The sequence below is a fragment of the Pseudorca crassidens genome, chromosome 8 (genome assembly GCF_039906515.1).
Source record: "Pseudorca crassidens isolate mPseCra1 chromosome 8, mPseCra1.hap1, whole genome shotgun sequence".
NCBI lineage: Eukaryota > Metazoa > Chordata > Mammalia > Artiodactyla > Delphinidae > Pseudorca > Pseudorca crassidens.
Window position 1 is genome coordinate 89287539 of NC_090303.1, and position 27806 is coordinate 89315344.

The window sequence follows — 27806 nt, forward strand, 5'->3', positions numbered from 1 at the left end:
ATTCCATATACAAAAATTCTCTATGCATGTCACCTTTAGTAACATATGTGTTACATAAAACAAGGTACAATTATAAAGGGTAATTGATTTTCAAGAAAGTGTGATCTAATACCTGCTCTATTTCTTTTTCTGGAAGGTCCAATCTTCTAAATCACTGACCTCAAAGAACATGTTATTTTTTGGAAACTAACAAAATTTAAGCAGAGGCTATTAACCTCATGTTTAAGCTATTGCTTTGCCCTTTATTTTACTTTTGCATTATCTCCATTTCTACAGTATTACAAATCTCATGACACATAATGCCTCGTGCAGGCACCAAACATTTAAAGACTTTTATTTTTAGCTCTACTTGGAAAAGTATTCTAAATAAATTATCCACTAAGCTACAGACCAGGGGGAAATCAAGGTGGGATGTACAGGAATAATGGCTAAATTTGTTACGGAATGATCATATTTAATTAGATGAGACAATACATGTAAAATGATTTGCATAGTGTCCCCGAAGATGTTCTTGATACGTTAGCTAACGATTATTATACTTAAAGAATCTCTGAGCTAATAATAATCTTGCAAGCTCACCCAAGAAAATCTAGGACTCTTCCATCAAATATTTAAAAAGTCTCTTTTTCCGAATCCAATAAAGATCATTAGTCACACAACCGTGCAAAACGCAACTCGGTGCGGATACAACTAAAGATCAACAAAGCAAAAGTCTTAACCAGTCTGCTCTAGTGTCTGCTCGAAGAAGGGACAGACATGGCAAACAACCGATGTGCAGAACCGTAGGGACAAATAGCTGCCCTGCCTCCACCCCTAAAATTTCCCGCCAGCCCCCTGCTCTCTACCTTCCCGCCCCTCGGGATGCCCTTTGACGCCCACTCCTCTGCTGCTAGTCCGCCACATCCTCCGGGCTTTTCCTTTCCTTCAGCCGAAATCCCGCGTAGCTGACCAGTCTGAGATCTCGCGAGGTTGAGCCCGTTGCCCTGGTAACGAGTGCTGCGCTACGTGATGAAGGGCGTGGCTGCGGCTACTAAACGGCCGCGGCAGCGTTCCTTCCAGTCGCTGGGCTGTCGGTATCACTGGCAGAACGGCTGCTCCCGGCGCACGGAAGGGACTACTGGCCTGACCGTGGGACTCGAGGCGAGGGTGAGGAGGCCGAGGCGGGACAGTGAAGTGCCGAGAAGGAAAGTCCCTGCGCGAAACGAGCGCGCCCAGAAAAGGCGCCCCTCCCTCCACTGCCGTGTCGCCGAGTGTGGGAGGAAAACTTCGCCACCAGGAATTGTGGCTTCATCGTCCTTCCCGCCAAGAAGGGAAGTCATCGTTGCTGCCCCGAGACTGCCGCGGCGCCGCTGGGCGAGGCCGCGCCTGCTGTGGCCTCTCTCGCTTCTGACGTGGAAGGTACGCACGGAGCGCTTATTGGATCCATCTGTGTGTGTGCCTCTCCTGAAGCTCAGGTTTTACTCCGCAGCAGGTCAGCACGTTGGTGCGCCTCATACGCTCATGTAAGGAAACAGAATCAAGATTTATGCCAGTCCAGTTTTCCAAATTCGGAGTTGTGATCCCCAGACGGAAACTTCAGTCTCTTACTACTGAAGGTGTCACCCGTAAGACAGACTTCTCTGTGGCATTCGTAAAGTTATTCGCTGTGGAGCTTGGGCTGTATTGTTTGTGGTCCACGCTCGAAAACCCACTTTTTGTAGAGAGGAGCATAAACTAGTAGATTCGAAATTAGTAAATTCCTTTGGTCTCTCAAAAATAGTAGACTCTTGACAAGGAATTTCTGTTATTTCATTGTCTTAATTACCACTTAAGAGGTCTTAATTACCACTTAAGAATTACCACTTCTGATAACTATTGCAGTAAGTTAACTATTCCAGTAAGACTAATGTGATCGAATATTAGAACAGTCTACCCAATATTAACCAAAATATAGAGAAAAAAGCCTACTGTCATTTGAACTTTTGGTCAAATGAAAATTAAGCCGAAAAAAAAAATTAACTGTATTGCTACAACTCACTACCTGAATAAGTAACTGTAATTTTTCTCTGATGCATGAGCTTTTCAGTGCCTCAGAATCATTCTGAACTCGCTATCGCTGTGTCTAGACTTGTCTATGATAAGTCTAGGATTTGGTTATGTACCCTGGAAATTCCTTTTTCAACTGAATTATTTACGTGATTTGTCTTATTCTGACTTGTCTCTATCTTATAAAAATGGAGAATTTCTTCAAATCTTTGAAATTAAAGGTTTAATTAGCTGTGTCTTAATTTACTTTTTAGAGAAGCCTGTTGTCACTGTTAATTAAATAAAATTGAATATATTTGGGGGTACACATTTAATGTGTACTTAAAAAGAAAACTGTCAAATAAGTTCCTTACAAATTGTTTTACAGCCCACCTACATAATAAAAGAAATTTTTAGCCAAATATTGGAGGAGATGTCAGAAGATTCAGAAAAGGAAGACTATTCAGACAGAACAATCAGTGAAGATGAATCAGTATGTTTTTCTCAACTTAATCCTACTTAGAAATAAAACTTGTTATAAAATATAAATTCCCAGTAAAAATACTATAAATTCAGTTGGCTGTAAAAATCCGTTGGATATTTAAATCACTTTTCACTGAAGTTGGGAAATAAATTGATTGAAAGCAAAGCTATTAATGTGTGCAGTATGCCCTATCTAGAAAGAGAATCTATATTGATTTGGGGGGTTTTTTGAGAAAATATTTTGGCTGAGATTCTTCTGAGTTTTATTAAAATGTGTGTAATAAGTAATTATTAGGGTTTTATTTTTATAATTCATGTCCAATTATTTTCTTATATGTACTAATTCTATGTTACATTATAATGTGTATCATAATAGTGAAACCTATTTCTAAACCTACTGTGTGTCACCATCATAGATTTCATGTGGCACTGTTGTAACAAAGGAAAGTACATGGAGGAAGAAGGGGGTAGTGGAGAAACAAAATGCAGTAGTTACAAATATTTTGTCTGGTCCCAGCACATATTTCTAAGAAATTTCCTTCACATTTTAGTAATGTATAAATTATCTATGTAAGTTAAGGTCCCAAAATAAACTCCCCAAATGATGTATAACCCTTTAAGTCAATGGCTTTCTCCCCTCCCCGCATAAATTTATTTATTTATTTATTTTTGGCTGCATTCCTTGCTGCGCGCACGCGGGCTTTCTCTAGTTGCGGCGAGCGCGGGCTACTCTTCGTTGCGGTGCGCGGGCTTCTCATTGCGGTGGCTTCTCTTTGCCGGGGGGGCACAGGCTCTAGGTGCGAGGGCTTCAGTAGTTGTGGCACTCGGGCTGAGTAGTTGTGGCTCGCGGGCTCTGGAGTGCAGGCTCAGTAGTTGTGGCGCACAGGCTTATTTGCTCCGCGGCATGTGGGATCTTCCCGGACCAGGGCTCAAACCCATGTCCCCTGCATTGGCAGGCGAATTCTTCACCACTGGGTCACTAGGGAAGTCCCGGCAATGGCTTTCTGTGTTTCTTTTTTCTTCTTTTTTTGGTTAATTTTAGTCGTAATTTAACCTGTTTTGCCAGGTTTACCAAGAATCTTTAAACTGTTCCTTCTCTATAATCATTAATATGACCTTACCTTGTGGAAGAAGAGAAATGAAAGATGAAAACATTGTTTCAGGATATTTGAAGTGTTGGGTGCTTTGAGATCAATAGCCAGTAATAACCTTGAATTTTTTCATTTATTAAAGATTAAAGACACACTCAATTCTAAGTACTAAGGTAGATGTAAAAAATTTCTGGATTGGGAAACCGCTGGTTTTTAAAAGATAAATAATTTAAAACTCTCTTGTTTTAGGATGAGGATAACTTTATGAAGTTTGTAAATGAAGACATCCATCAGTGTGCACTTTTAACAGGTTTGACATTATTCATATATTCCCCCTTCTCTTTCTGATAATACCTTAAGTGGATGAAAAATGAGAGAGCGCTAGAAAAAAAAAGTCAGTGAATAATATAGGGAATTATTATTCTGTTATTGGTAAGGAGATATGTATTTACTTTTATAATAGTATTTTGGACTTCAAACTTTTTTTTTAATTGAAGTATAGGTGATTTACACTATTCTGTTAGTTTTGGGTATACAGAAAAGTGACTCAGTTGTGTATATATATTTTTCAGATTATTTCCCATTATAGGTTATTTCAAGGTAACATAATTCCCTGTTCTATTCAGTAAATCCTTGTTCTTATCTATTTTATATGTAGTAGATTGTTAATCCCGTACTCCTAATTTATCCCTCCCCCTTCCTTTCCCCTCTGATAACCGTTTGTTTTCTGTTTCTGTGAGTCTGTTTCTGTTTTGTATATAGATTCATTTGTATTATTTTTTAGATTCTATATATAAGTGATATAATATTTGTCTTCCTCTGTCTAACTTATTTCACTAAGTATAATACTCTCGAGGTCCATCTATGTTGTTGCAAATGGCAATATTTCATTCTTTTTTATGGCTGAGTAATATTCCATTATATATATATATATATATATATATATATATATACACACACACACACACACACACACACACACACACACACCCCACATCTTCTTAAGCCAGTCATCTGTTGATAGGCACATGGGTTGCTTCCATGTCTTGGCTATTGTAAATACTGCTGCTATGAACACTGGGGTCTTTGTATCTTTTTTTTTTTTTTTTTTTTTTGTGGTACACGGGCCTCTCACTGTTATGACCTCCCCCATTGTGGAGCACAGGCTCCGGACACGCAGGCTCAGCGGCCATGGCTCACGGGCCTAGCCGCTCTGCGGCATGTGGGATCTTCCCAGACCGGGGCACGAACCCGTGTCCCCTGCATCGGCAGGCGGACTCTCAACCACTGCGCCACCAGGGAAGCCCTGGGGTGTATTTATCTTTTTAAATTAGAGTTTTAGTTATTTCTGGATATATACCCAGGAATGGGATTGCTGGATCATATGGTAGCTCTACTTTTAGCTTTTTAAGGAACCTCCGTATTGTTTTCCATAGTGGCTGCACCAATTTACGTTCCCACCAACAGTGTAGGAGGGTTCCCTTCTCTCCACACCCTCTCCAGCTTTATTATTTGTAGACTTTTTGATGATAGTCATTCTGACCTGTTTGAGTGATACCTCATTGTGCTTTTGATTTACATTTCTCTAATAATTAGTGATGTTGAACATCTTTTTGTGGGCCTGTTGTTCATCTGTATGTCTTCTCTGGAAAAATATCTAAATAAGTCTTCTGCTCATTTTTTGACTGGGTTGTTATTTGTTTGTTGGTTGGTTTTTAAATTTTATTGGCGTATAGTTGATTCACAATGTTGTTTTAGTTTCAGGTGTACAGCAAAGTGATTCAGTTATACATATACATATATTCATTCTTTTTCAGATTCTTTCCTCATATAAGTTATCACAGAATACTGAGTAGAGTTCCCTGTGCTATACTGTAGGTCCTTTCTGGTTATCTATCTTATATATAGTGGTGTCTGTATGTAATCCCAAGCTCCTGATTTATTCCTCCCTGCCCGACGTTTCCCCTTTGGTAACCATAAGTTTGTTTTTGAAATCTATTAAGTCAGTTTCTGTTTTGTAAATAAGTTCATGTGTATCATTTTTTTAAATTAGATTCCACATATGAGTGATTTCATGTGATATTTGTCTTTCTCTGTCTGACTTATTAGTATGATAAGCTCTAGGTTCATCCATGTTGCTGCAGATGGCATTATTTCACTATTTTTATGGCTGAGTAATATTCCATTGTATATATGTGCCACATCTTCTTTATCCATTCCTCTGTCAGTGGACAGTTAGGTTGCTTCCATGTCTTGGCTGTTGTAAATAGTGCTGAACATTGGGGTGCATGTAGCTTTTCAGTTATGGTTTTCTCTGGATATGTGCCCAGAAGTGGGATTGCTGGATCATTGTAGTTCTATTTTTAGTTTTCTAAGGAACCTTCATACTATTCTCCATAGTGGCTGTACCAGTTTACATCCCCACCAACAGTGCAAGAGGGTTCCCTTTTCTCCACACCCTCTCCAGCATTTATTGTTTGTAGACTTGTTGATGATGGCCATTCTGACTGGTGTATGGTGATACCTCATTGTAGTTTTGAATTGCATTTCTCTGATAATTAGTGATGTTGAGCATCTTTTCATGTGCCTGTTGGCCATCTGTATGTCTCCTTTGGAGGCATGTCTATTTAGATCTTCTGCCCATTTTTTGATTGGGTTTTTTGTTTTTTTGTTTTTGTTTGTATAATTTGAGATTAATCCCTTGTTGGTCACTTCGTTTGCAAATGTTTTCTCCCATTCTGTGGGTCTGTTCGTTTTGGTTATGTTTTCCTTTGCTGTGCAGAAACTTTTAAGTTTAAATACATCCCATTTGTTTATTTTTGCTTTATTTTCATTACTCTAAGAGGTGGATCAAAGAACATAATTGTTGCAATTTATGTCAAAGATTGTTCTCCCTGTGTTTTCCTCTAGGAAGTTTTTAGCATCTGGCCTTACATTTAGGTCTTTGATCCATTTTGACTTTATGTATCTATATGGTGTTAGAGAATGTTCTAATTTCATTCTTTTGCATGTAGCTGTCCAGTTTTCCCAGCACCACTTATTGAAGAGACTGTCTTTTCTACATTGTATATTCTTGCCTCCTTTGTCATAGATTAATTGACCATAGGTGTGTGGGTTTATTTCTGGGCTTTCTATCCTGTTCCATTGATCTATGTGTTTATTTTTGTGCCAGTACCACACTGTTTTGTAGTATAGTCTGAAGTCAGGGAGCCTGATTCTTCCAGCTCTGTTTTTCTTTCTCAGGATTGATTTGGCTATTCAGGGTCTTTTGTGTTTCCATACAAATTTAAAATTTTTTGTTCTAGTCCTGTGAAAAATGCCATTGGTAATTTGATAAGGATTGCACTGAATCTGTAGATTGCCTTGGGTAGTAGAGTCATTTTGACAGTATTGATTCTTCCGATCCAGGAACATGGTATATCTTTCCATCTGTTTGTATCATCTTCGATTTCTTGCATCAGTGTCTTATAGTTTTCAGAGTACAAGTCTTTTGTCTCCTTAGTAGGTTATATTTTTTGATGCAGTGGTGAATGGGATTGTTTCCTTAATTTCTCTTTCTGATCTTTTGTTGTTAGCATATAGGAATGCAAGAGATTTCTGTGTATTAATTTTGTATCCTGCAACTTTACCTAATTCATTGATGAGCTCTAGTACTTTTCTGGTAGCATCTGTAGGATTTTCTGTGTATAATATCATGTCATCTGCAAACAGTGGTAATTTTACTACTTCTTTTCCAATTTCGATTCCTTTTATTTCTTTCTCTTCTCTCATTGCTGTAGCTAGGACTTCCAAAACTATGTTGAATGAAAGTGGTGACAGTGGGTGTCCTTGTCTTGTTCCTGATATTAGAAGGAATGCTTTTAGCTTTTCACCATTGAAAATGATGTTAGCTGTGGGTTTGTCATATATGGCCTTTATTATGTTGAGGTAAGTTCCCTCTATGCCCACTTCTGGAGAGTTTTTATCATAAATGGGTGTTGAATTTTGTCAAATGCTTTTTCTGCATCTATTGAGATGATTATATGGTTTTTATTCTTCAATTTGTTAATGTGGTATATCACACTGATTGATTTGCAGTTGTTGAAGAATCCTTGCATCCCTGGGATAAATCATGGCGTATGATCCTTTTAATGTAGGATATGCTTGGGAGTGTTCCTTCCTCTGCAATTTTTTGGAAGAGTTTGAGAAGGATGGGTGTTAGCTCTTCTCTAAATGTTTGATAGAATTTGCCTCTGAAGCCATCTGGTCCTGGACTTTTGTTTGTTGGAAGGTTTTCAATCACTGTTTCAATTTCAGTACTTCTGATTGGTCTGTTCATATTTTCTGTTTCTTCCTGGTTCAGTCTTGGAAGGTTGTACCCTTCTAAGAATTTGTCCGTTTCTTCTAGGTTGTCCATTTTATTGGCATATAGTTGTTTGTAGTAGTCTCTTATGTTCCTTTGTGTTTCTGTGGTGTCCATTGTAACTTCTCCTTTTTCATTTCTAATTTTATTGATTTGAACCCTCTCCCTTTTTTTCTTGATGAGTCTGGCTAAAGATCTATCAATTTTGTTTATCTTTTCAAAGATCCAGCTTTCCGTTTCATTGATCTTTTCTATTGTTTTCTTTGTCTCTATTTCATTATTTCTCCTCTGATCTTTATGATTTCTTTCCTTCTACTAACATTGAGTTTTGTTTGTTCTTCTTTCTCTAGTTGCTTTAGGTGTAAGATTTAGGTTGTTTGAGATTTTTATTGTTTTCTGAGGTAAGATTTTATTGCTATAAACTTCCCTCTTAGAACTGCTTTTGCTGCATCCCATAGGTTTTGGATCATCGTGTTTTCACTGTCATTTGCCTCTAGGTATTTTTTGATTTCCTTTTTGATTTCTTCTGTGATCCATTGTTCTTTTAGTAACATATTGTTTAGCCTCCATGTGTTTGTGTTTTTTTACTGTTTTTTTCCTGTAACTGATTTCTAATCTCATAACATTGTGGTTGGAAAGGATGCTTGATATGATTTCAGTTTTCTTAAATTTACTGAGGCTTGATTTGTGGCCCAACATGTGATCTGTCCTGGAGAATGTTCCAGGTGCACTTAAGAAGGAAGTCTATTCTGCTGCTTTTGGATGGAATGTTCTGTAAATATCAATTAAGTCCATCTGGTGAATGTGTCATTTAAGGCCTGTGTTTCCTTAGTGATTTTCTGTCTAGATGATCCAAGCATTTCTGTGCCTATTTAAATGATCATGTGGTTTTTGCTTTCCTCTTGGTAATGTGGTGTATCACATTGATTGATTTCCGTATAATGAACTATCCTTGCAAACCTGGAATGAATCCAACTTGACCATAGTGTATGATCCTTTTTATGTATTTGGCTTACTAATATTTTGTTAAGGATTTTTTGCATCTGTTTTTATCACAGATATTGGCCTGTAATTTTCTTTCTTTGTAGTCCCTTTTTGGTTTTGTTATCAGGGCGATGGTAGCTTAATAGAATAAGTTTGGAAGTGTTCCCTCGTCTTCAGTTTTTTGGAATAGTTTGAGAAAGATCAGTGTAAGTTCTTCTTTGTACGTTCCGTAGAATTCCCCAGTGAAGCCATCTGGTCCTGGACTTTTGTTTGCAGGAGGTTTTTTTATTGCTGATTCTATTTCACTTGTAGTGATTGGTCTGCACAAGTTATCTGTTTCTTCTTGACTCAGTTTTGGCAGGCTGTGTGTTTCTAGAAACTATTTGTTGGCATATAATTCCTCATAGTATTCTCTTAACAGTTTTTTGTATTTCTGCAATATTGGCTGTTATTTCTCCTCTTTCATTTCCTATTTTGTTTATTTGGGTCCTCTCTCTTTTCTTCTTGGCAGGCCTGGCTAGAGGTGTGTTGATTTTGTTTATCTTTTCAAAAAAACCAGCTCTTGGGTTTTTTATCCTTTCTATTGTTTTTTGGATCTCTAATTTATTTATTTCCTCTTTTAACTTTATTATTTCCTTCCTTTTGCTGACATTGGTTTTTTTCTTCTTCTTTTTTTAGGTGGTAGGTTAGGTTGTTTTTTTGAGTTTTTTTTTTTTCCTTCTTGAGGAAAGCCTATATCACTATGATCTTCTGTCTTAGAACTGCTTTTGCTGTGTCCCATAGATTTTGGAAGTTTGTGTTTTCATTTTCCTTTGTGCTCAGGTATTTTCCAATTTCTTCTTTGATTTCATCACTTACCCATTGGTTTTTTCAGTAGCATGTTGCTTAGTCTCCATGTGTTCATTCTTCTCCCATTTTTCTTTCTGTGGTTGATTTCTAGTATCATACCATTGTGGTCAGAAAAGATATTGAGATAATTTCTATCCTCTTAAATTTGTTGAGACTTGTTTTGTAACCTAATATGTGGTCTATCCTAGAGAACGTTCCATGTGCACTTGAAAAGAATGCGTATTAAGGGGCGGGGGGCTTGATGTAGTGTCCTGTATGTATCAAGTCCAGCTGGTTGTGTCATTTGGGATCTCCGTTGCCTTACTGATTTTCTGCCTGGAAGATCTGTTCATTGATGTCAGTGGGGTGTTAAAGTTTCCTACTATTATTGTATTCCTGTCAAATCTCTCTCTTTATGTCTGTTAGTATTTGTTTTATATATTTAGGTGTTCCTATATTGGGGGCATATATGTTAATGAGTATAATATCCTCTTCTTGTATTGCTCCCTTTATCATTATATACTGTCCTTCTTTGTCTTTCTTTATGGCCTTTGTTTAAAGTCTATTTTGTCTGATATGAGTACTGCTATTCCTACTTTCTTATTGTTTCCATTTGCATGAAATATCCTTTTCCATCACCTCACTTTCAATCTGTGTGTGTCTTTTGCCCTAAAGTGAGTCTCCTGTAGGCAGCATACTGTTGGTGTTTGTTTTTTAATCCAGTCTGTCACTCTTTCTTTTGATTTGAGTATTTAGTCCACTGACATTTAAAGTAATTATTGATAGGTATGTACTTATTGCCATCTTATTTATTTTTCTTCTATTTTATTTTATTATTTAGTTATTTATTTTAACATCTTTATTGGAGTATAATTGCTTTACAATGGTGTGTTAGTTTCTGCTTTATAACAAAGTGAATCAGCTATACATATACATATATCCCCATATCTCCTCTCTCTTGTGTCTCCCTCCCACCCTCCCTATCCCACCCCACTAGGTGGTCACAAAGCACCAGGCTGATCTCCCTGTGCTATGCGGCTGCTTCCCACTAGCTATCTGTTTTACATTTGGTAGTGTATATATGTCCATGCCACTCTCTCACTTCGTCCCAGCTTACCCTTCCCACTCCCCATGTCCTCAAGCCCATTCTCTACCGTCTGCGTCTTTATTCCTGTCCTGCACCTAAGGTTCTTCAGAACCCTTTTTTTTTTTAGATTCCATATATATGTGTTAGCATACAGTATTTGTTTTCCTCTTTCAGACTTACTTCACTCTGTATGACAGATTCTAGGTCCATCCACCTCACTGCAAATAACTCAATTTTGTTTCTTTTTATGGCTGAGTAATATTCCATTGTATATATGTGCCATATCTTCTTTATCCATTCATCTGTCAATGGACACTTAGGTTGCATCCATGTCCTGGCTGTTGTAAATAGAGCTGCACTTAATTTCCATTTTAAACCTTGTTTTCTAGTTGTTTTTGTAGTTCTTTCTTGTTCATTTCTTCTTTTTGTTTTCCCTTTTGTGGTTTAATCGTTTTCTTTTGTATTCTTGAGTTCCTTTCTTTTTGGTTTCTGTGAATCTATTGTATCTTTTTGATGTGTGGTTACCCTGGTTTTCAAGTATGTTAACCCATAACTATATCTACTTGCTTTAAACTGATAGTCATACAAGTTTAAACACATTCTAAAAGATATTCATTTTTGTACTCCCCTCCCCTACATTTTGTGATTTTGATGTCCTATTTTACATCCTCATGCATATCCTTTTACCATTAATAGTAGATATAATCACTTTTACAATTTTTTTGGATTTTTAAAAATTTATGTACTGACTTATTAAAGTGATCTTCAATCCTTTTATATATTTGCCTTTCCAATAGATACTTGCTTCTTTTCTATTTAGAGAAGACCTTTCAATATTTCTTTTAGGTTAGGTTTAATATTGCTGTATTCTTTCAGTTTTTGCTTGTCTGAGAAATTCTTTATCTCTTCTCCTATTCTAAATGATAATCTTGCTGGGTAGAGTATCCCAGGTTGCAGGGTTTTCCCTTTCAGGACTTTGAATATATCATGCCACTCCCTTCTGATCTGCATAGTTTCTGCAGAGAAATCAGCTGATAGCCTTATGGGAGTTCCCTTGTAACTGACTCTGTTTTTCTCTTCCAGCCTTTAGAATCATCTCTTTAACTTTTGCCATTTTAATGCTAATAATGTCTTGGTGTGGGTCTGTTTGTGTTCACCTTGTTTGGGACCCTCTGTGCTTCCTATACCTGGATATCGGTTTCCTTCTTTAGATTTTAGGAAGTGTTCAGCCATAGTTTCTTCAAGTACATTTTCAATCCCCTTTTCTCTCTCTTCTCCTTCTGGAACCCCTATTATGCATAGGTTTGCACTCTTTATATTATCCTGTAAACCTCATGTGTTGCTTTCATTTTGTTTTCTTTCTGTCTGCTATTCTGATTGGGTGATTTCCATTATTCTATCTTCCAGATCACTTATTTATTCTTCTGCAGCACTTAGTCTGCTATTCATTGCTTCTAGATTGGTTTACTTGGCAATTGAATTAGCTAATTTTGACTGTTTCATTTGTATAGTCTAGTTCCTTGTTACAGTGATCTGCATTTCTACTGATAATCTTTCTTAATTCCTTTAGCATTTTTATTACTTCCTTTTTGAAGTTGGGGCTTAGAAGACCAGTGAAGTCTGTTTCATTAGTTGTTCTTTCAGGGGAGTTCTCTTGTTTTTTTAATTGGGAGTAGTAGTAGTTCCTCTGCTTTTTCATTTTACTTAACTTTCTCTGTCTCTGAATTTAGGAGAAACAGTTATCTACTGTGGTCCTAAGGGGTGTTTTTATGTGGGAGCACCCCTGGGTAGACTGTGTGAGTTGAATATTTTTGGTGCGAGGGCTGGTTTTGGTATGGATACCAGCCACATCTTTCTTCAGAGTTTGCTGGCCATTATCCCCTTGATAAGGGGTGTGATTTGTTTTGTAGTGTCTAGAGTCTGTGCTTGATGTGAGGTGGGGTTTCCTCTTTCTCCGTGGTTGTCATTGCCTCGTTGGGTTCTGGGTCTGCTCCCAGGTTTTGGAGTAGAAGTCCTGAGGGTTGGGTTCAGTAAGGTTCCATTGCACTTGAGTGCGTGCCCTTCCCCAAAGGAGATGATTGCTGAAGCAAGTGAGGCTCTTGTGGTCACAGCAAACCTGTGCACTGCCTGTGTACGTCTCTGCGCTTCCTCCAGATGCAGCCCAAGGTCGTATCCCTTTCTCCATTGTGTTTGTCCCAGGTCTAGTACAAGGCTGTGGTGTGGAGTAGGCTGAGGCTGAGGATGTGGGCATTGTGGCTGCAGAAATTGAGGTGGCTGTGCTGCTGCCTGGGGTCTGGGCTGCCTCTGTGGCACACTTCTCCCTGGACCTGTCTGCCACATATCTGGTGCTGAGCTGCAGCACGGAGTGGGCGGAGCCAGTGTGCTCTCACTGGGGAACAGATTGCTTCACACTCCTCACCAGGACCTGTCTGCCCAAGATTCAGCACGTAGCTGCTGCATATTGTGGCACTGCCTTGTGTGTGTGCTGACAGTGGTCACCACAGCTATGCCTGGATCACACCGCATGCACCCTGGTCTGATCCTGTGCAGTTAGACCAAATCTTTGCCCTGATCTCGCACCAGGCTGTGGTGTGGTTTGAGCAGAGACAGGGCGTTCACCCCTTCCAATTGGGAAGTGTAGGAAGTCAGCAGCTGCCGGTGCAAGGCTCTCTCCACCTTGATTATTAGCAAGCCAGCTCACGTGCACTCCTCACAAGTAGAGTCTAGGCTTCTCCAGCTCTTCTCTCTGTCTCAGTGGATTTCCCAGCAGGCAAGAGGGCTTGTCTCCTTTGTGCAGGACCCCAAGACATGGATGCCCAGATTGTGAGTCTGTCTGTTCCCTCCCCAGGGTAAGGGTCTGCCCGTATGGACCTTCTCTTCCTTATAGATCCCTCTCAGAGGCACAGGTCCTGACCTGATGCCTTTTTTCCTGTCCTACCCAGTTACATGGAGATCTTTCTTGCAGCTTTAGTTGTATAGGACATCTTCTGCCAGTTTCCAGGTAGTTTTCTCTGAGAATTGTGCCACATGTAGATTTTTTTTTTTTAATGTATTTGTTGAGGAAGGTGAGCTCCACGTCCTCCTACTCTGTCTTCTTTTTTTTTTTTTTTTTAAAGAAGATGTTGGGGGTAGGAGTTTATTTATTTATTAATTTTTGCTGTGTTGTGTCTTCGTTTCTGTGCGAGGGCTTCCTCTAGTTGTGGCAAGCGGGGGCCACTCTTCATTGCGGTGCACGGGCCTCTCACTATGGTGGCCTCTCTTGTTGTGGAGCACAGGCTCCAGATGCGCAGGCTCAGTAGTTGTGGTGCACGGGCCTAGTTGCTCTGCGCCATGTGGGATCCTCCCAGACCAGGGCTCGAACCCGTGTCCCCTGCATTAGCAGGTAGATTCTCAACCACTGTGCCACCAGGGAAGCCCTACTCTGTCTTCGTGGTCCTCCCATGAAGTTCAAACTTTTAAGGTTTGTTTAAGGTTTGATTTTTAATTAAACTAAATGAAAGTGGTCATTGGAAAGGACTTCACTTAACAAAAGAATTTACCTTGACATTTCTTTAAATAATTAGCTCTTTAAATGCATTTACAGTATGATTCAAATTTTTATGGACACAATGTTTTGGAAGTACATCTTTATTTAAATGAAGTATGCCTGTGTGAAGAGTTTCCTTAATAAAGTCATTCATTTGCAAATGTATATGGCCATTTTGATGTATACTTGATTTTTTAAATTTTATACATTTAGAGTACTTTCAAATACACATGAAAATATTTCTTCTAAATATTCACATATCTATCTGAAGATACTCTGAAATTGAAGATAAGGTTTTTATCCTTTTTTTTTGATAATTTTCACTGCCATCCTATAACAAATCTTCCTTTTTGAGAAAACAATTATTCTCAGTTTGGTATGTATCCTTCTAGACCTTTTTCTTTGCATTTATACACATACCTATACCCATATTCATAGAAAGTTTATAGTACTATTTTGCAGACTTCTTCACCCACTTTTTTGTCTTTAAAATTTTGCCTGTCTGTTGGAAGAAAGAAGGTACCTCACTATTTTAAGTAACATTTCCTTGATTGCTACAGAAATTGAGAATTATTTCATATGCTTGACTATTTATATTCCACCTTGTTATGAATTGCCCATTCATAGTAATCCTTTGTTAACTTTGTTTTTGTTGCTTCTGTTGTTTAGAATTATTTTGATGTTAAGTTTATCATTCATTTGTGGCTTTTTATTTTTATATCTATTTAAGCTACAAAGACCTTCCCTACACCAAGGTCATGAATATAATCATCTAAATTTCCTTTAAGTACTTTTATCTACTTGTTTGAATTTTGGTATTTAATTTCTCTATGATTTACAAATAGTAAGAGGTATGGATCTAATTTTATTTTCCAACTCATAAATAGCTACCTTGCCTTTTTTTTTTTTTTTTTTTGCGGTACGCGGGCCTCTCACTGTTGTGGCCTCTCCCGTTGCGGAGCACAGGCTACGGACGCTCAGGCTCAGCGGTCACGGCTCACGGGCCCAAGCCACTCCGCAGCATGTGCGATCTTCCCAGACCGGGTCACGAACCCGTGTCCCCTGCATCGACAGGCGGACTCTCAACCACTGCACCACCAGGGAAGCCCTAGCTTTTATATTTTGAAAGGTTTTGTTATAAACGTTTCTCAAAGTCCTTTCCCTATGTTCTAGAACAATTTGAATAATACTGCAATTAACTGTTCTTTTAAGTTTGATAGAATTTCCTTAAAGCTATCTGGACATAATTGTTGTTGTTTTAGAGTTACAAAGAATATTTTTATTATACAACTTATGTTTCTTCTTTGTTAGTTTAGGTTTTCTATCTATTCTAGGGACAGTTTTGGTTATTTGTATATTCCTAGAAAAATAATGCTTTTCATGGAGTGTTTTTAATTTATTTACATAGTTTTAGGCAAAGAATTCTTTTATAATTGTTATAATTTCCTTTGAACCTGAGATTTTTTCTCTGTTCTCATATTTTATGTTAAGTATTTGTGCATTCTTATTTTCTTCTCCCTGATTATATTAGTGGGATTTATCTTGTTTTGTCAAAGAGTCAATGTTTGAATACATTTATTCTGTTGTGCTGTTTTCTAATTCATTAATTTATGATTATTATAATTATCTCAGAATTATTGATAATATAGTAATAAATTATGTTGATGTATCTAATTGTGGCATACCGTTAAGGGAAGTTTTAACTCCTAGTCTTTAACTTAAAAGGTTAATGCTATTTAGCTTCTTAATGAATTTATAGTACTGGTGCGGATCATTTTTCTAAGTATTTTAGTGGTACTAGTTCAAAGACAATAGGTATAAAACTATAATTTGACCCACAAATTTTCTGAACATTGTCTGTAGTACAGACCTGGTCGTGTTGATATGAGAGTTATTTGATTTAGGCATCCTGGGATTGCATCTGTCTTTAGGCCTAGTGAAGGCATGGCTCATGAGTATAAAAATCTTCTGAGGAGATTAGTATTTGGATTGTTATTTCTATGGGTAATACTACTTGGTTATTTACTTCTAATAGTCATAATTCTCCTGTCTTTAGGTCTGATGTTGGGATTATGTAGGAGTCAAAGTTTAAATCCTCACAGTCTGTATATTCTTAGATTCAGTATCACTGATGTGCTATAGTTCTTACGGTAAGGGAAGGATTATTAATTTCATCTATCATGTAAAGAATTCTTAATGATGGCAGGGCAGTTAGAATTAGGATAATGGCTGGTAAGTTTGTCGGGATAGTTTCTACTTATCGTGCTTCTGTTGTACTTGTATGTGTTAGTTTAGTTGTTAATATTAGTGAAATAATATAGAGGACCAAGGAGCTGATTAAAAACACAATTATCAATGTGTGATCATGAAAATGTAGTAATTCTTCTATAATGGGTGATGTTGCATCTTGAAAACCTAATTGTAGAGGATATGCCATGGAGATATATAGGACTTTCACCTATAATTTAACTCTGATAAAGTTATGGAAAATTTTACTAATATCTCATTTATTGAGAAAGACATAATGATTATGATGTTGGCTTGAAACCAGTAGAAGAGGATTTGATTCCTTCCTTTCTTAGCTATTTTGAGTTAACATAAGTGGGCTCTTCGAATGTGTGATATGGTAGACATCCGTTTAGTCATTCTAGTTAGCTCTACTGTTAAGACTTCTCATTTTGATGCAAATGCCTCTCAAATTATGAAAATTATTAATATTACTGCTGTTAGTGAGATGAATGAGCTTATTGATGAGATAGTGTTTCATGTTGTGTATGCATCTAGGTATATCATTGTGGTATTCCAGATAGACCTAGGAAATGTTGTGGGAAGAAGGTTATATTTACACCTACAACAAATATAGTTACAAAGTGAATTTTTGCTCATGTTGAGTTGAGTGTATAGCCTAAGAATAGTGGGAATCAATGTACAAAGCCTCCCATAATAGCGAATACAGCTCCAATTGATAATACTTAGTGGAAGTGTGCAACCATGTAATCTATATCATGAAGGACAATGTGTAGTGATGAGTCAGCTAGGACAATTCCTGTTAGTCCACCTACTGTAAAAAGGAAGATGAAGCCTAGGGCTCATATTATGGCTGGAGATCATTTGATATTACCTCCATGAAGCGTTGCTAGTCAACTAAATACTTTTGCTCCTGTTGGAATAGCAATAATTGTAGTGGCTGATATAAAATATGCTCATGTTTCAACATCTGTATTTACTGTAAACGTGGTGAGCTCATACGATGAATCCTAAAAGTCCAATTGATATTATAGCTCATAGTATACCTATGTACCCAGAAAGCTCTTTTTTCCTGAGCAATAAGTTACAATATGTGAGATTATTCCAAATCCAAGTAAAATTAGAATATAGACCTCAGGATGTCTGAAGAATCAGAATAGGTGCTGATATAAGGTTTGATCTCCCCCTCCCGCAGGGTCAAAAATGGTTGTGTTTAGGTTTCGTTTCTGTTAATAGCATAGTAATTCCAGCTACTAGTACAGGTGATGATAGTAGCAGTAGCACAGCTGTAATTAAAACTGATCATACAAATAATGGTGTTTGATACTGGGGTATAGCATATGGTTTTATGTTAATAATTGTAATAAAATTAATAGCATCTAAAATTGAGGCAATAGCTGCTAAATGCAGGGAAAAGATAGTAAGGTCTACTGAAGCTCCAGCATGGGCTAAGTTTCTGGCTAAAGCCTGTACCAGCACTGGCTTCAACAATAGATGATGAAAGAAGTAGTAGGAAAGAGGGTGGAAGTAATCAGAAGCTTATATGATTTATATGGGGAAAGGCTATATCGGGTGCCCCGATCATTAGTGGAACTAGTCAGTTCCTGAAGCCTCCAATTATAATGGGCATAACTATAAAGAAAATTATTACAAATGTGTGGGCTGTTACAACTACGTTGTAAATCTGATAGTCTTCAAGCAGTGTTCCAGGTTGACCTAGTTCAGCATGAATTAGTAGGCTTAAGGTAGTGCCCACTATCCCAGCCCAAGCACCAAGTAGTAGATATAAAGTACCAATGTCTTTATGGTTAGTTGAGAATAGTCTGTGCTTTATGAACATAGGTTAAATGGCTGAGTAAGTATTAGACTGTAAATGTAAAGACGGGGGTTGAGTCCTCTTTTTGCCAAGTCCTGTGGTGAATTTTACATATTGAATTGCAAATTCAAAGAAGCAGCTTCAATTCTGCCAGGGCTTCTTCCACCTTTTTTTTTTCCTGGTGGTAGGAGAAGTAGATTGAAGCAAGTTGACCAGGGTATTTAGCTGTTAACTAAAAGTTTCTTGGGAAGTGTAATCCCACCAATCTAGTGAGGATTTAGCTTAAAGTGTTCAATTTGCATTCAATTGATGTAAGATATAGTCTTGCAGTCCTTATTAAGCAGGAATTAAGTAAACTTGCTTAGGGCTTTGAAGGCTCTTGGTCTGTGTAACCTAAATTCCTAATCCATTACTCAGAGTATTGGTGTAAGGGGTAGGAGTATTATGGATATTACAATTATTGTTGGTAGGAAAATTGTTTTGCAAAATCAAATTGTCATTTTATTTTTATATTATTTATGGAGGGAAATATAGTTAGTGCTGTAGAGTATGTGAGTCATATGTAGAAGTATAGGTTGAGTAGTGCTGTAATAGCTATTAGTTTAGGTAAAATAATGTTGTTGTTTTTTGTTATTTCTTAAATGATTATTCACTTTGGCATAAATCCTGATAGTGGTGGAAGGCCTCCCACTGAGAATAGGGTGATGGGGATGAGGGTTGTAATAATGGATATTTTGTTTCATGTGTGTGATAGCGATAGTATAGCCGTAGCTGAGCTGTAATATGTTATTGTAATATAAATTAGAAGGTTTAGGGTTGTTATAGTTGGGTTTTACAGTATAATGGCTGATAGTCATCCTATGTGAGCAATTGATGAGTAAGCTATAATTTTTTATAGCTGGGTTTGGTTTAATCCACCTCACCCCCCAATTATGATGGATAGTATGGTTATAGATAATACTTGGTTTAGGCTGATGGATGGTGAGATTTGGTATAATACTGACAGGGGTGCAAGTTTTTGTCATGTTAGTAAGATGAAGCCTGCTATTAACGAGATGCCTTGTGTAACTTCAGGTACTCAGAAGTGGAATGGAGATAGTCCTAGTTTTATCGTTAGGGCTATGGTTATTACTGTCGATGCTGTTGGATTAAAGATTTTTGTAATGGTTCATTGGCCGGAATATAACAGGTTAATAATAACGGCTATTATAAGTAATATTGATGTGGTAACTTGTGTTAGGAAATATTTAGTGGATGCTTCTAGAGCTCGTGAGTTAAATTTTTTTATTAAAATGGGAATAATGGCTAGTATATTTATTTCAAAATCGATTCAGATTAATAGTCAGTGGGAGCTGGTTATTACAATTATGGTTCCTGAGATAATGGTTGTTAGGATGATGATAAAGATGATGGGATTTATTAGTACGGGAAGGGTATAAACCAACATTTTTTGGGTAAGCGTCCAATAGCTTATTTAGCTGATCTTACTATAGAATATGATGTAATGTGGTAGCACGAATTTTGAATTCTTAATCAATTCCTGTGATTCTAGAAATAAGATGATTTAAACCTCTATTATTTACTCTGTCAAAGTAACTCTTTTATCAGACATATTTCTTGATGGATGCTTGATATTGTAATAGGTAATGAGGCGTGTCATATGCATAGGGCTGGCGTTAGCGCTAGGAAGTTTTTTCAAAGTAAATATATTAATTCATCGTATCAACATCAAGGACAGGATGCTCAAATTCATAGGAAAGAGATTGTTAGTAATAGTGTTTCGATGATAAAGTTGGTTGTGTATAACTCTGACATATAGGGGTTATAGAATGCTCCTAGAAATAGTATTGTTGGGAAAATGTTTATTATGATAATGTTGGCGTATTCTGCTAAGAAATGGAGGATGTAGCTGGTCGTAGTGATTCTTTACTGAGTAACTTGACTGCATCAGCAATGGGTTGTATTAGACCACGTGGTCCTGTGATATTTGGCCCTTTTCGAAGTTGCATATAACCTAAAATTTTTTGTTCAATTAATGTTAGGAATGCTACAGCTAAAAGAATGGGGATAATAAGTGTTAAGATATTAATTATAAACATTTTGTTGGGGAGAGGATTTGAACCTTTGGTTGTAAAGGTTTAAGTTTTACTCAATTTCCGGGCTCTGCCACCTTAACAAACCCTAGTCTTGGGTAGATGTTTTGTATCTATTAATTAAGTTGAGATTATATCATTATTTAGTTTTAAGGCACTTTTTAAAGTGGGCCTTATTTCTCTTGTCCTTTCGTACTGGGAGAAATGTATAATAGATAGAAACCGACCTGGATTACTCTGGTCTGAACTCAGATCATATAGGACTTTAATCGTTGAACAAATGAACCTTTAATAGCAGTTACATCATTGGGGTGTCCTGATCCAACATCGAGGTCGTAAACCCTATTGTCAGTTTGAACTCTAGAATAGGATTGTGCTGTTATCCCTAGGGTAACTTGGTCCATTGATCAGCTTTTTAGATCAATAAGTGATAATATGTTTTGACTGGTAAGTCTAGACTTTAATCACTCGGAGGCTTTTTTGTTCTCCGAGGTCACCCCAACCAAGTTGTCAACCAATATAAATTTTTGTTATCACTTGATGGTTTAGTTATTTTTTGGGGGGGTTGATAAATTAAAGCTCCATTGGGTCTTATTTTGTTATTCCCGCCTCTTCATGGGAAGGTAACGTTCACTGATTGAAACTAAGAGACAGTAAAACCCTTGTGTGGCCATTCATACAAGTCCTTATTTAGAGAACAAAGGTTTGTGCTACCTTTGGTCAGGATACTGTGGCTATTTAACAGTTGTCACTGGGCAGGCAGTGCCTCTAATACTTGTTATGCTAGAGGTGATGTTTTTGGTAAATAGGTGGGGTTTATGTTTGCTGAGTCCCTTTTACTTTTTTTAATTTTTCTTTGGGTGCATGGCTGTTGGATTAATAGTGTGTTTGATAAATAGTTTAACGTTGAGTTGTATTTATTTACTGTTAATTATTCATATATTATTAGTTACTGATGTAAACTTATGCAAGGAGAAATACTTCTTGTTACTCATATTAACATTATCGCCTCTATTGGTTAATAGATTAGTCCAGTATAAAACTATGAGTTGATTTGCTTGTTATTGGTATTAAGGTAAAATTATTGTTGAGCTTGAACGCTTTCTTAATTGGTGGCTGCTTTTAAGCCAGCTATGGTGTTGCTTATTTTTACTCTCTACATAAGGTTGTACCCATTTCTAAAAGGCTGTACCTTTTTAGACTAACGTTTAAAAATACATTAAAATTTATAAAAGGTTTCTGGTGATTTTTAAAGTTGAACTGAAATTCTTTTCCTGGACAACCAGCTATCACTAGGCTCGTTAGGCTTCTCACCTCTACTTATGAATCTCCTCACTATTTTGCTACACAGATGAGTTTGTTCTAATAAACTGTTCATAAGTAGTTCGTCTGGTTTGGGGATATTTAACTTAAGTTCTCTTTGTTGAATATTAGTTAAATCATTATGTGAAAGGTACAGAGGGTAAACTTAGCTTTTTGTTACTTTTAATGCTTCTTTCATCATTCCCTTACGGTACTTTCTCTGTAGCGCCAGGGATACTTTAAATTTCTATCTCCTATAATTTGAATGTTGAGTGAATGTTTTATTTAGTTTGCTTGTACTAGTAGAATGGAAAGGGGTGTTGGCCTAGATTTATTTCAAAGTATTCATAAATTATGACATCTACTAGGTGAAAACTAGGTATTTTGTTTTTTTTTTTTACATCTTTATTGGAGTATAATTGCTTTATAATGGTGTGTTAGTTTCTGCTTTATAACAAAGTGAATCAGTTATACATATACATATGTTCCCATATCTCTTCCCTCTTGCGTCTCCCTCCCTCCCATCCTCCCTATCCCACCCCTCTAGGTGGTCACAAAACACCGAGCTGATCTCCCTGTGCTATGCAGCTGCTTCCCACTAGCTATCTATTTTATGTTTGGTAGTGTATATATGTCCATGCCACTCTCTTACTTTGTCACAGCTTACCCTTCCCCCTCCCCATATCCTCAAGTCCATTCTCTAGTAGGTCTGTGTCTTTATTCCTGTCTTACCCCTAGGTTCTTCATGACATTTTTTTTTCTTAGATTCCATTTATAAGTGTTAGCATATGGTATTTGTCTTTCTTTTTCTGACTTACTTCACTCTGTATGACAGACTCTAGGTCCATCTACCTCACTACAAATAACTCAATTTCGTTTCTTTTTATGGCTTAGTAATATTCCATTGTATATATGTGCCACATCTTCTTTATCCATTCATCCGATGATGGACACTTAGATTCTTTCCATCTCCTGGCTATTGTAAATAGAGCTGCAATGAACATTTTGGTACATGACTCTTTTTGACTTATGGTTTTCTCAGGGTATATGCCCAGTAGTGGGATTGCTGGGTCATATGGTAGTTCTATTTGTAGTTTTTTAAGGAACCTCCATACTGTTCTCCATAGTGGCTGTACCAATTCACTTCCCACCAGCAGTGCAAGAGTGTTCCCTTTCCTCCACACCCTCTCCAGCATTTATTGTTTCTAGATTTTTTGATGGTAGCCATTCTGACCGGTGTGAGATGATATCACATTATAGTTTTGATTTGCATTTCTCTAATGATTAATGATGTTGAGCATTCTTTCATGTGTTTGTTGGCAATCTGTATATCTTCTTTGGAGAAATGTCTGTTTAGGTCTTCTGCCCATTTTTGGATTGGGTTGTTTGTTTTTTTGTTATTGAGCTGCATGAGCTGCTTGTACATTTTGGTGATTAATCCTTTGTCAGTTGCTTCCTTTGCAAATATTTTCTCCCATTCTGAGGTTTGTCTTTTGGTCTTGTTTATGGTTTCCTTTGCTGTGCAAAAGCTTTGAAGTTTCATTAGGTCCCATTTGTTTATTTTTTTTTATTTCCATTTCTATAGGAGGTGGGTCAAAAAGGATCTTGCTGTGATTTATGTCATAGAGTGTTCTGCCTATGTTTTCCTCTAAGAGTTTGATAGTTTCAGGCCTTACATTTAGCTCTTTAATCCATTTTGAGCTTATTTTTGTGTATGGTGTTAGGGAGTGTTCTAATCTCATACTTTACATGTACCTGTCCAGTTTTCCCAGCACCACTTATTGAAGAGGCTGTCCTTTCTCCCCTGTACAGTCCTGCCTCCTTTATCAAAGATAAGGTGACCATATGTGCATGAGTTTATCTCTGGGCTTTCTATCCTGTTCCATTGATCTATATTTCTGTTTTTGTGCCAGTACCATACTGTCTTGATCACTGTAGCTTTGTAATATAGCCTGAAGTCAAGGAGCCTGATTCCTCCAGCTCTGTTTTTCGTTCTCAAGATTGCGTTGGCTTTGGGGTCTTTTGTGTTTCCATACAAATTGTGAAATTTTTTGTTCTAGTTCTGTGAAAAATGCCATTGGTAGTTTGATAGGGATTGGATTGAATCTGTAGATTGCTTTGGGTAGTAGAGTCATTTTCACAATGTTGATTCTTCCAATCCAAGAACATGGTATATCTCTCCATCTATTTGTATCATCTTTAATTTCTTTCATCAGTGTCTTATAATTTTCTGCATACAGGTCTTTTGTCTCCTTAGGTAGGTTTATTCCTAGATATTTTATTCTTTTTGTTGCAGTGGTAAATGGGAGTGTTTTCTTGATTTCACTTTCAGATTTTTCATCATTAGTGTATAGGAATGCCAGAGATTTCTGTGCATTAATTTTGTATCCTGCTACTTTACCAAATTCATTGATAGCTCTAGTAGTTTTCTGGAGGCATATTTAGGATTCTCTATGTATAGTATCATGTCATCTGCAAATAGTGACAGCTTTATTTCTTCTTTTCTGATTTGGATTCCTTTTATTTCCTTTTCTTCTCTGATTGCTGTGGCTAAAACTTCCAGAACAATGTTGAATAACAGTGGTGAGAGTGGGCTACCTTGTCTTCTTCCTGATCTTAGTGGAAATGCTTTCAGTTTTTCACCATTGAGAACAGTGTTGGCTGTGGGTTTGTCATATATGGCCTTTATTATGTTGAGGAAAGTTCCCTCTATGCCTACTTTCTGGAGGGTTTTTATCATAAATGGGTGTTGAATTTTGTTGAAAGCTTTCTCTGCATCTATTGAGATGATCATATGGTTTTTCTCTTTCATCTTGTTAATATGGTGTATCACGTTGATTGATTTGAGTATATTGAAGAATCCTTGTATTCCTGGAATAAACCCCACTTGATCATGGTGTATGATCCTTTTAATGTGCTGTTGGATTCTGTTTGCTAGTATATTGTTGAGGATTTTTGCATCTATATTCATCAGTGATATTGGCCTGTAGTTTTCTTTCTTTGTGACATCCTTGTCTGGTTTTGGTATCAAGGTGATGGTGACCTCGTAGAATGAGTTTGGGAGTATTCCTCCCTCTGCTATATTTTGGAAGAGTTTGAGAAGGATAGGTGTTAGCTCTTATCTAAATGTTTGATAGAATTCACCTGTGAAGCCATCTGGTCCTGGGCTTTTGTTTGTTGGAAGATTTTTAATCACAGTTTCAATTTCAGTGCTTGTGATTGGTCTGTTCATATTTTCTATTTCTTCCTGATTCAGTCTTGGCAGGCTATGCATTTCTAAGAATTTGTCCATTTCTTCCAGGTTGTCCATTTTATTGGCATAGAGTTGCTTGTAGTACTCTCTCATGATCTTTTGTATTTCTGCAGTGTTAGTTGTTACTTCTTTTTCATTTCTAATTCTATTGATTTGAGTCTTCTCCCTTTTTTTCTTGATGAGTCTGGCTAATGGTTTATCAATTTGGTTTATCTTCTCAAAGAACCAGCTTTTAGTTTTATTGATCTTTGCTATCGTTTCCTTCATTTCTTTTTCATTTATTTCTTATCTGATCTTTATGATTTCTTTCCTTCTGCTATCTTCGGGGGTTTTTTGCTCTTCTTTCTCTAATTGCTTTAGTCGCAAGTTTAGGTTGTTTATTCGAGATGTTTCATGTTTCTTAAGGTAGGATTGTATTGCTATAAACTTCCCTCTTAGAACTGCTTTTGCTGCATCCCATAGGTTTTGGGTCGTCGTGTCTCCATTGTCATTTGTTTCTAGGTGTTTTTTAATTTCCTCTTTGATTTCTTCAGTGATCACTTCGTTATTAAGTAGTGTATTGTTTAGCCTCCATATGTTTGTATTTTTTACAGATCTTTTCCTGTAATTGATATCTAGTCCTATAGTGTTGTGGTCGGAAAAGATACTTGATAGAATTTCAGTTTTTTAAAATTTACCAAGGCTTGATTTGTGACCCAAGGTATGATCTATCCTGGAGAGTGTTCCATGAGCACTTGAGAAAAATGTGTATTCTGTTGTTTTTGGTTGGAATGTCCTATAAATATCAATTAAGTCCATCTTGTTTAAGGTATCATTTAAAGCTTGTGTTTCCTTATTTATTTTCATTTTGGATGATCTGTCCATTGGTGAAAGTGGGGTGTTAAAGTACCCTACTATGAATGTGTTACTGTCGATTTCCCCTTTTATGGCTGGTAGTATTTGCTTTATGTTTTGAGGTGCTCCTATGTTGTGTGCATAAATATTTACAATTGTTATAACTTCTTCTTGGATCGATCCCTTGATCATTATGTAGTGTCCTTCTTTGTCTCTTCTAATAGTCTTTATTTTAAAGTCTATTTTGTCTGATATGAGAATTGCTACTCCAGCTTTCTTTTGGTTTCCATTTGCATGGAATATCTTTTTCCATCCCCTCACTTTCAGTCTGTATGTGTCTCTAGGTCTCTTGTAGACAGCATTATATGGGTCTTGTTTTTGTATCCATTCAGCCAGTCTGTGTCTTTTGGTGGGAGCATTTAATCCATTTACATTTAAGGTAATTATCGATATGTATGTTCCTATTCCCATTTTCTTAATTGTTTTGGGTTTGTTATTTTAGGTCTTTTCCTTCTCTTGTGTTTCTTGCCTAGGGAAGATCCTTTAGCATTTGTTGTAAAGCTGGTTTGGTGGTGCTGAACTCTCTCAGCTTTTGCTTGTCTGTAAAGGTTTTAATTTCTCCATCAAATCTGAATGAGATCCTTGCTGGGTAGAGTAATCTTGGTTGTAGTTTTTCTCCTTCATCACTTTAAATATGTCCTGCTAGTCCCTTCTGTCTTGCAGAGTTTCTGCTGAAAGATCAGTTGTTAACCTTATGGGGATTCCCTTGTGTGTTATTTGTTGTTTTTCCCTTGCTGCTTTTAATATGTTTTCTTTGTATTTAATTTCTGACAGTTTGGTTAATATGTGTCTTGGCGTGTTTCTCCATGGATTTATCCTGTATGGGACTCTGTGTGCTTCCTGGACTTGATTAACTGTTTCCTTTCCCATATTAGGGAAGTTTTCAACTATAATCACTTCAAATATTTTCTCAGTCCCTTTCTTTTTCTCTTCTTCTGGAACCCCTATAATTCGAATGTTGGTGCATTTAATATTGTCCCAGAGGTCTCTGAGACTGCCCTCAGTTCTTTTCATTCTTTTTTCTTTATTCTGCTCTGCAGTAGTTATTTCCACTATTTCATCTTCCAGGTCACTTATCCGTTCTTCTGCCTCAGTTATTCTGCTATTGATCCCTTTTATTTTTAATTTCATTTATTGTGTTGTTCATCATTGCTTGTTTCATCTTTAGTTCCTCTGAATCCTTGTTAAATGTTTCTTGCATTTTCTCTATTCTATTTCCAAGATTTTGGATCATCTTTACTATTATTATTCTGAATTCTTTTTCAGGTATACTGCCTATTTCCTCTTCATTTGTTAGGTCTGGTGGGTTTTTATCTTGCTCCTTCATCTGCTGTGTGTTTTTCTGTCTTCTCATTTTGCTTAACTTACTGTGTTTGGGGTTGTCTTTTTGCAGGCTGCAGGTTCGTAGTTCCCGTTGTTTTTGGTGTCTGTCCCCAGTGGCTAAAGTTGGTTCAGTGGGTTGTGTAGGCTTCCTGGTGGAGGGGACTAGTGCCTGTGTTCTGGTGGATGAGGCTGGATCTTGTCTTTCTGGTTGGCAGGTCCACGTCTGGTGGTGTGTTTTGGGGTGTCTGTGGACTTATTATGATTTTAGGCTGCCTCTCTGCTAATGGGTGGGGTTGTGTTCCTGTCTTGCTAGTTGTTTGGCATAGGATGTCCAGCACTGTAGCTTGCTGGTCGTTGAGTGAAGCTGGGTGTTGGTGTTGAGACGGAGATCTCTGGGAGATTTTCGCCATTTTATATTACGTGGAGCTGGGAGGTCTCCTGTGGACCAGTGTCCTGAAGTTGGCTCTCCCGCCTCAGAGGCACAGCACTGGCTCTTGGCTGCAGCACCAAGAGCCTTTCATCCACATGGCTCA

General features: G+C 37.2%; 1 protein-coding gene across 1 annotated transcript in view; it reads left to right on the plus strand.

Annotated features, from left to right (window-relative positions):
- Nucleotides 1–1008: 1008 nt before the first annotated feature.
- The window catches only part of AGBL3 (AGBL carboxypeptidase 3), a 91922-nt gene continuing 65124 nt past the window's right edge, over nucleotides 1009–27806 (plus strand). Inside the window, 3 exon segments of the mRNA XM_067747097.1 lie at nucleotides 1009–1398; nucleotides 2393–2497; nucleotides 3828–3888. Coding sequence (XP_067603198.1) covers nucleotides 1009–1398; nucleotides 2393–2497; nucleotides 3828–3888 — 556 coding nt within the window.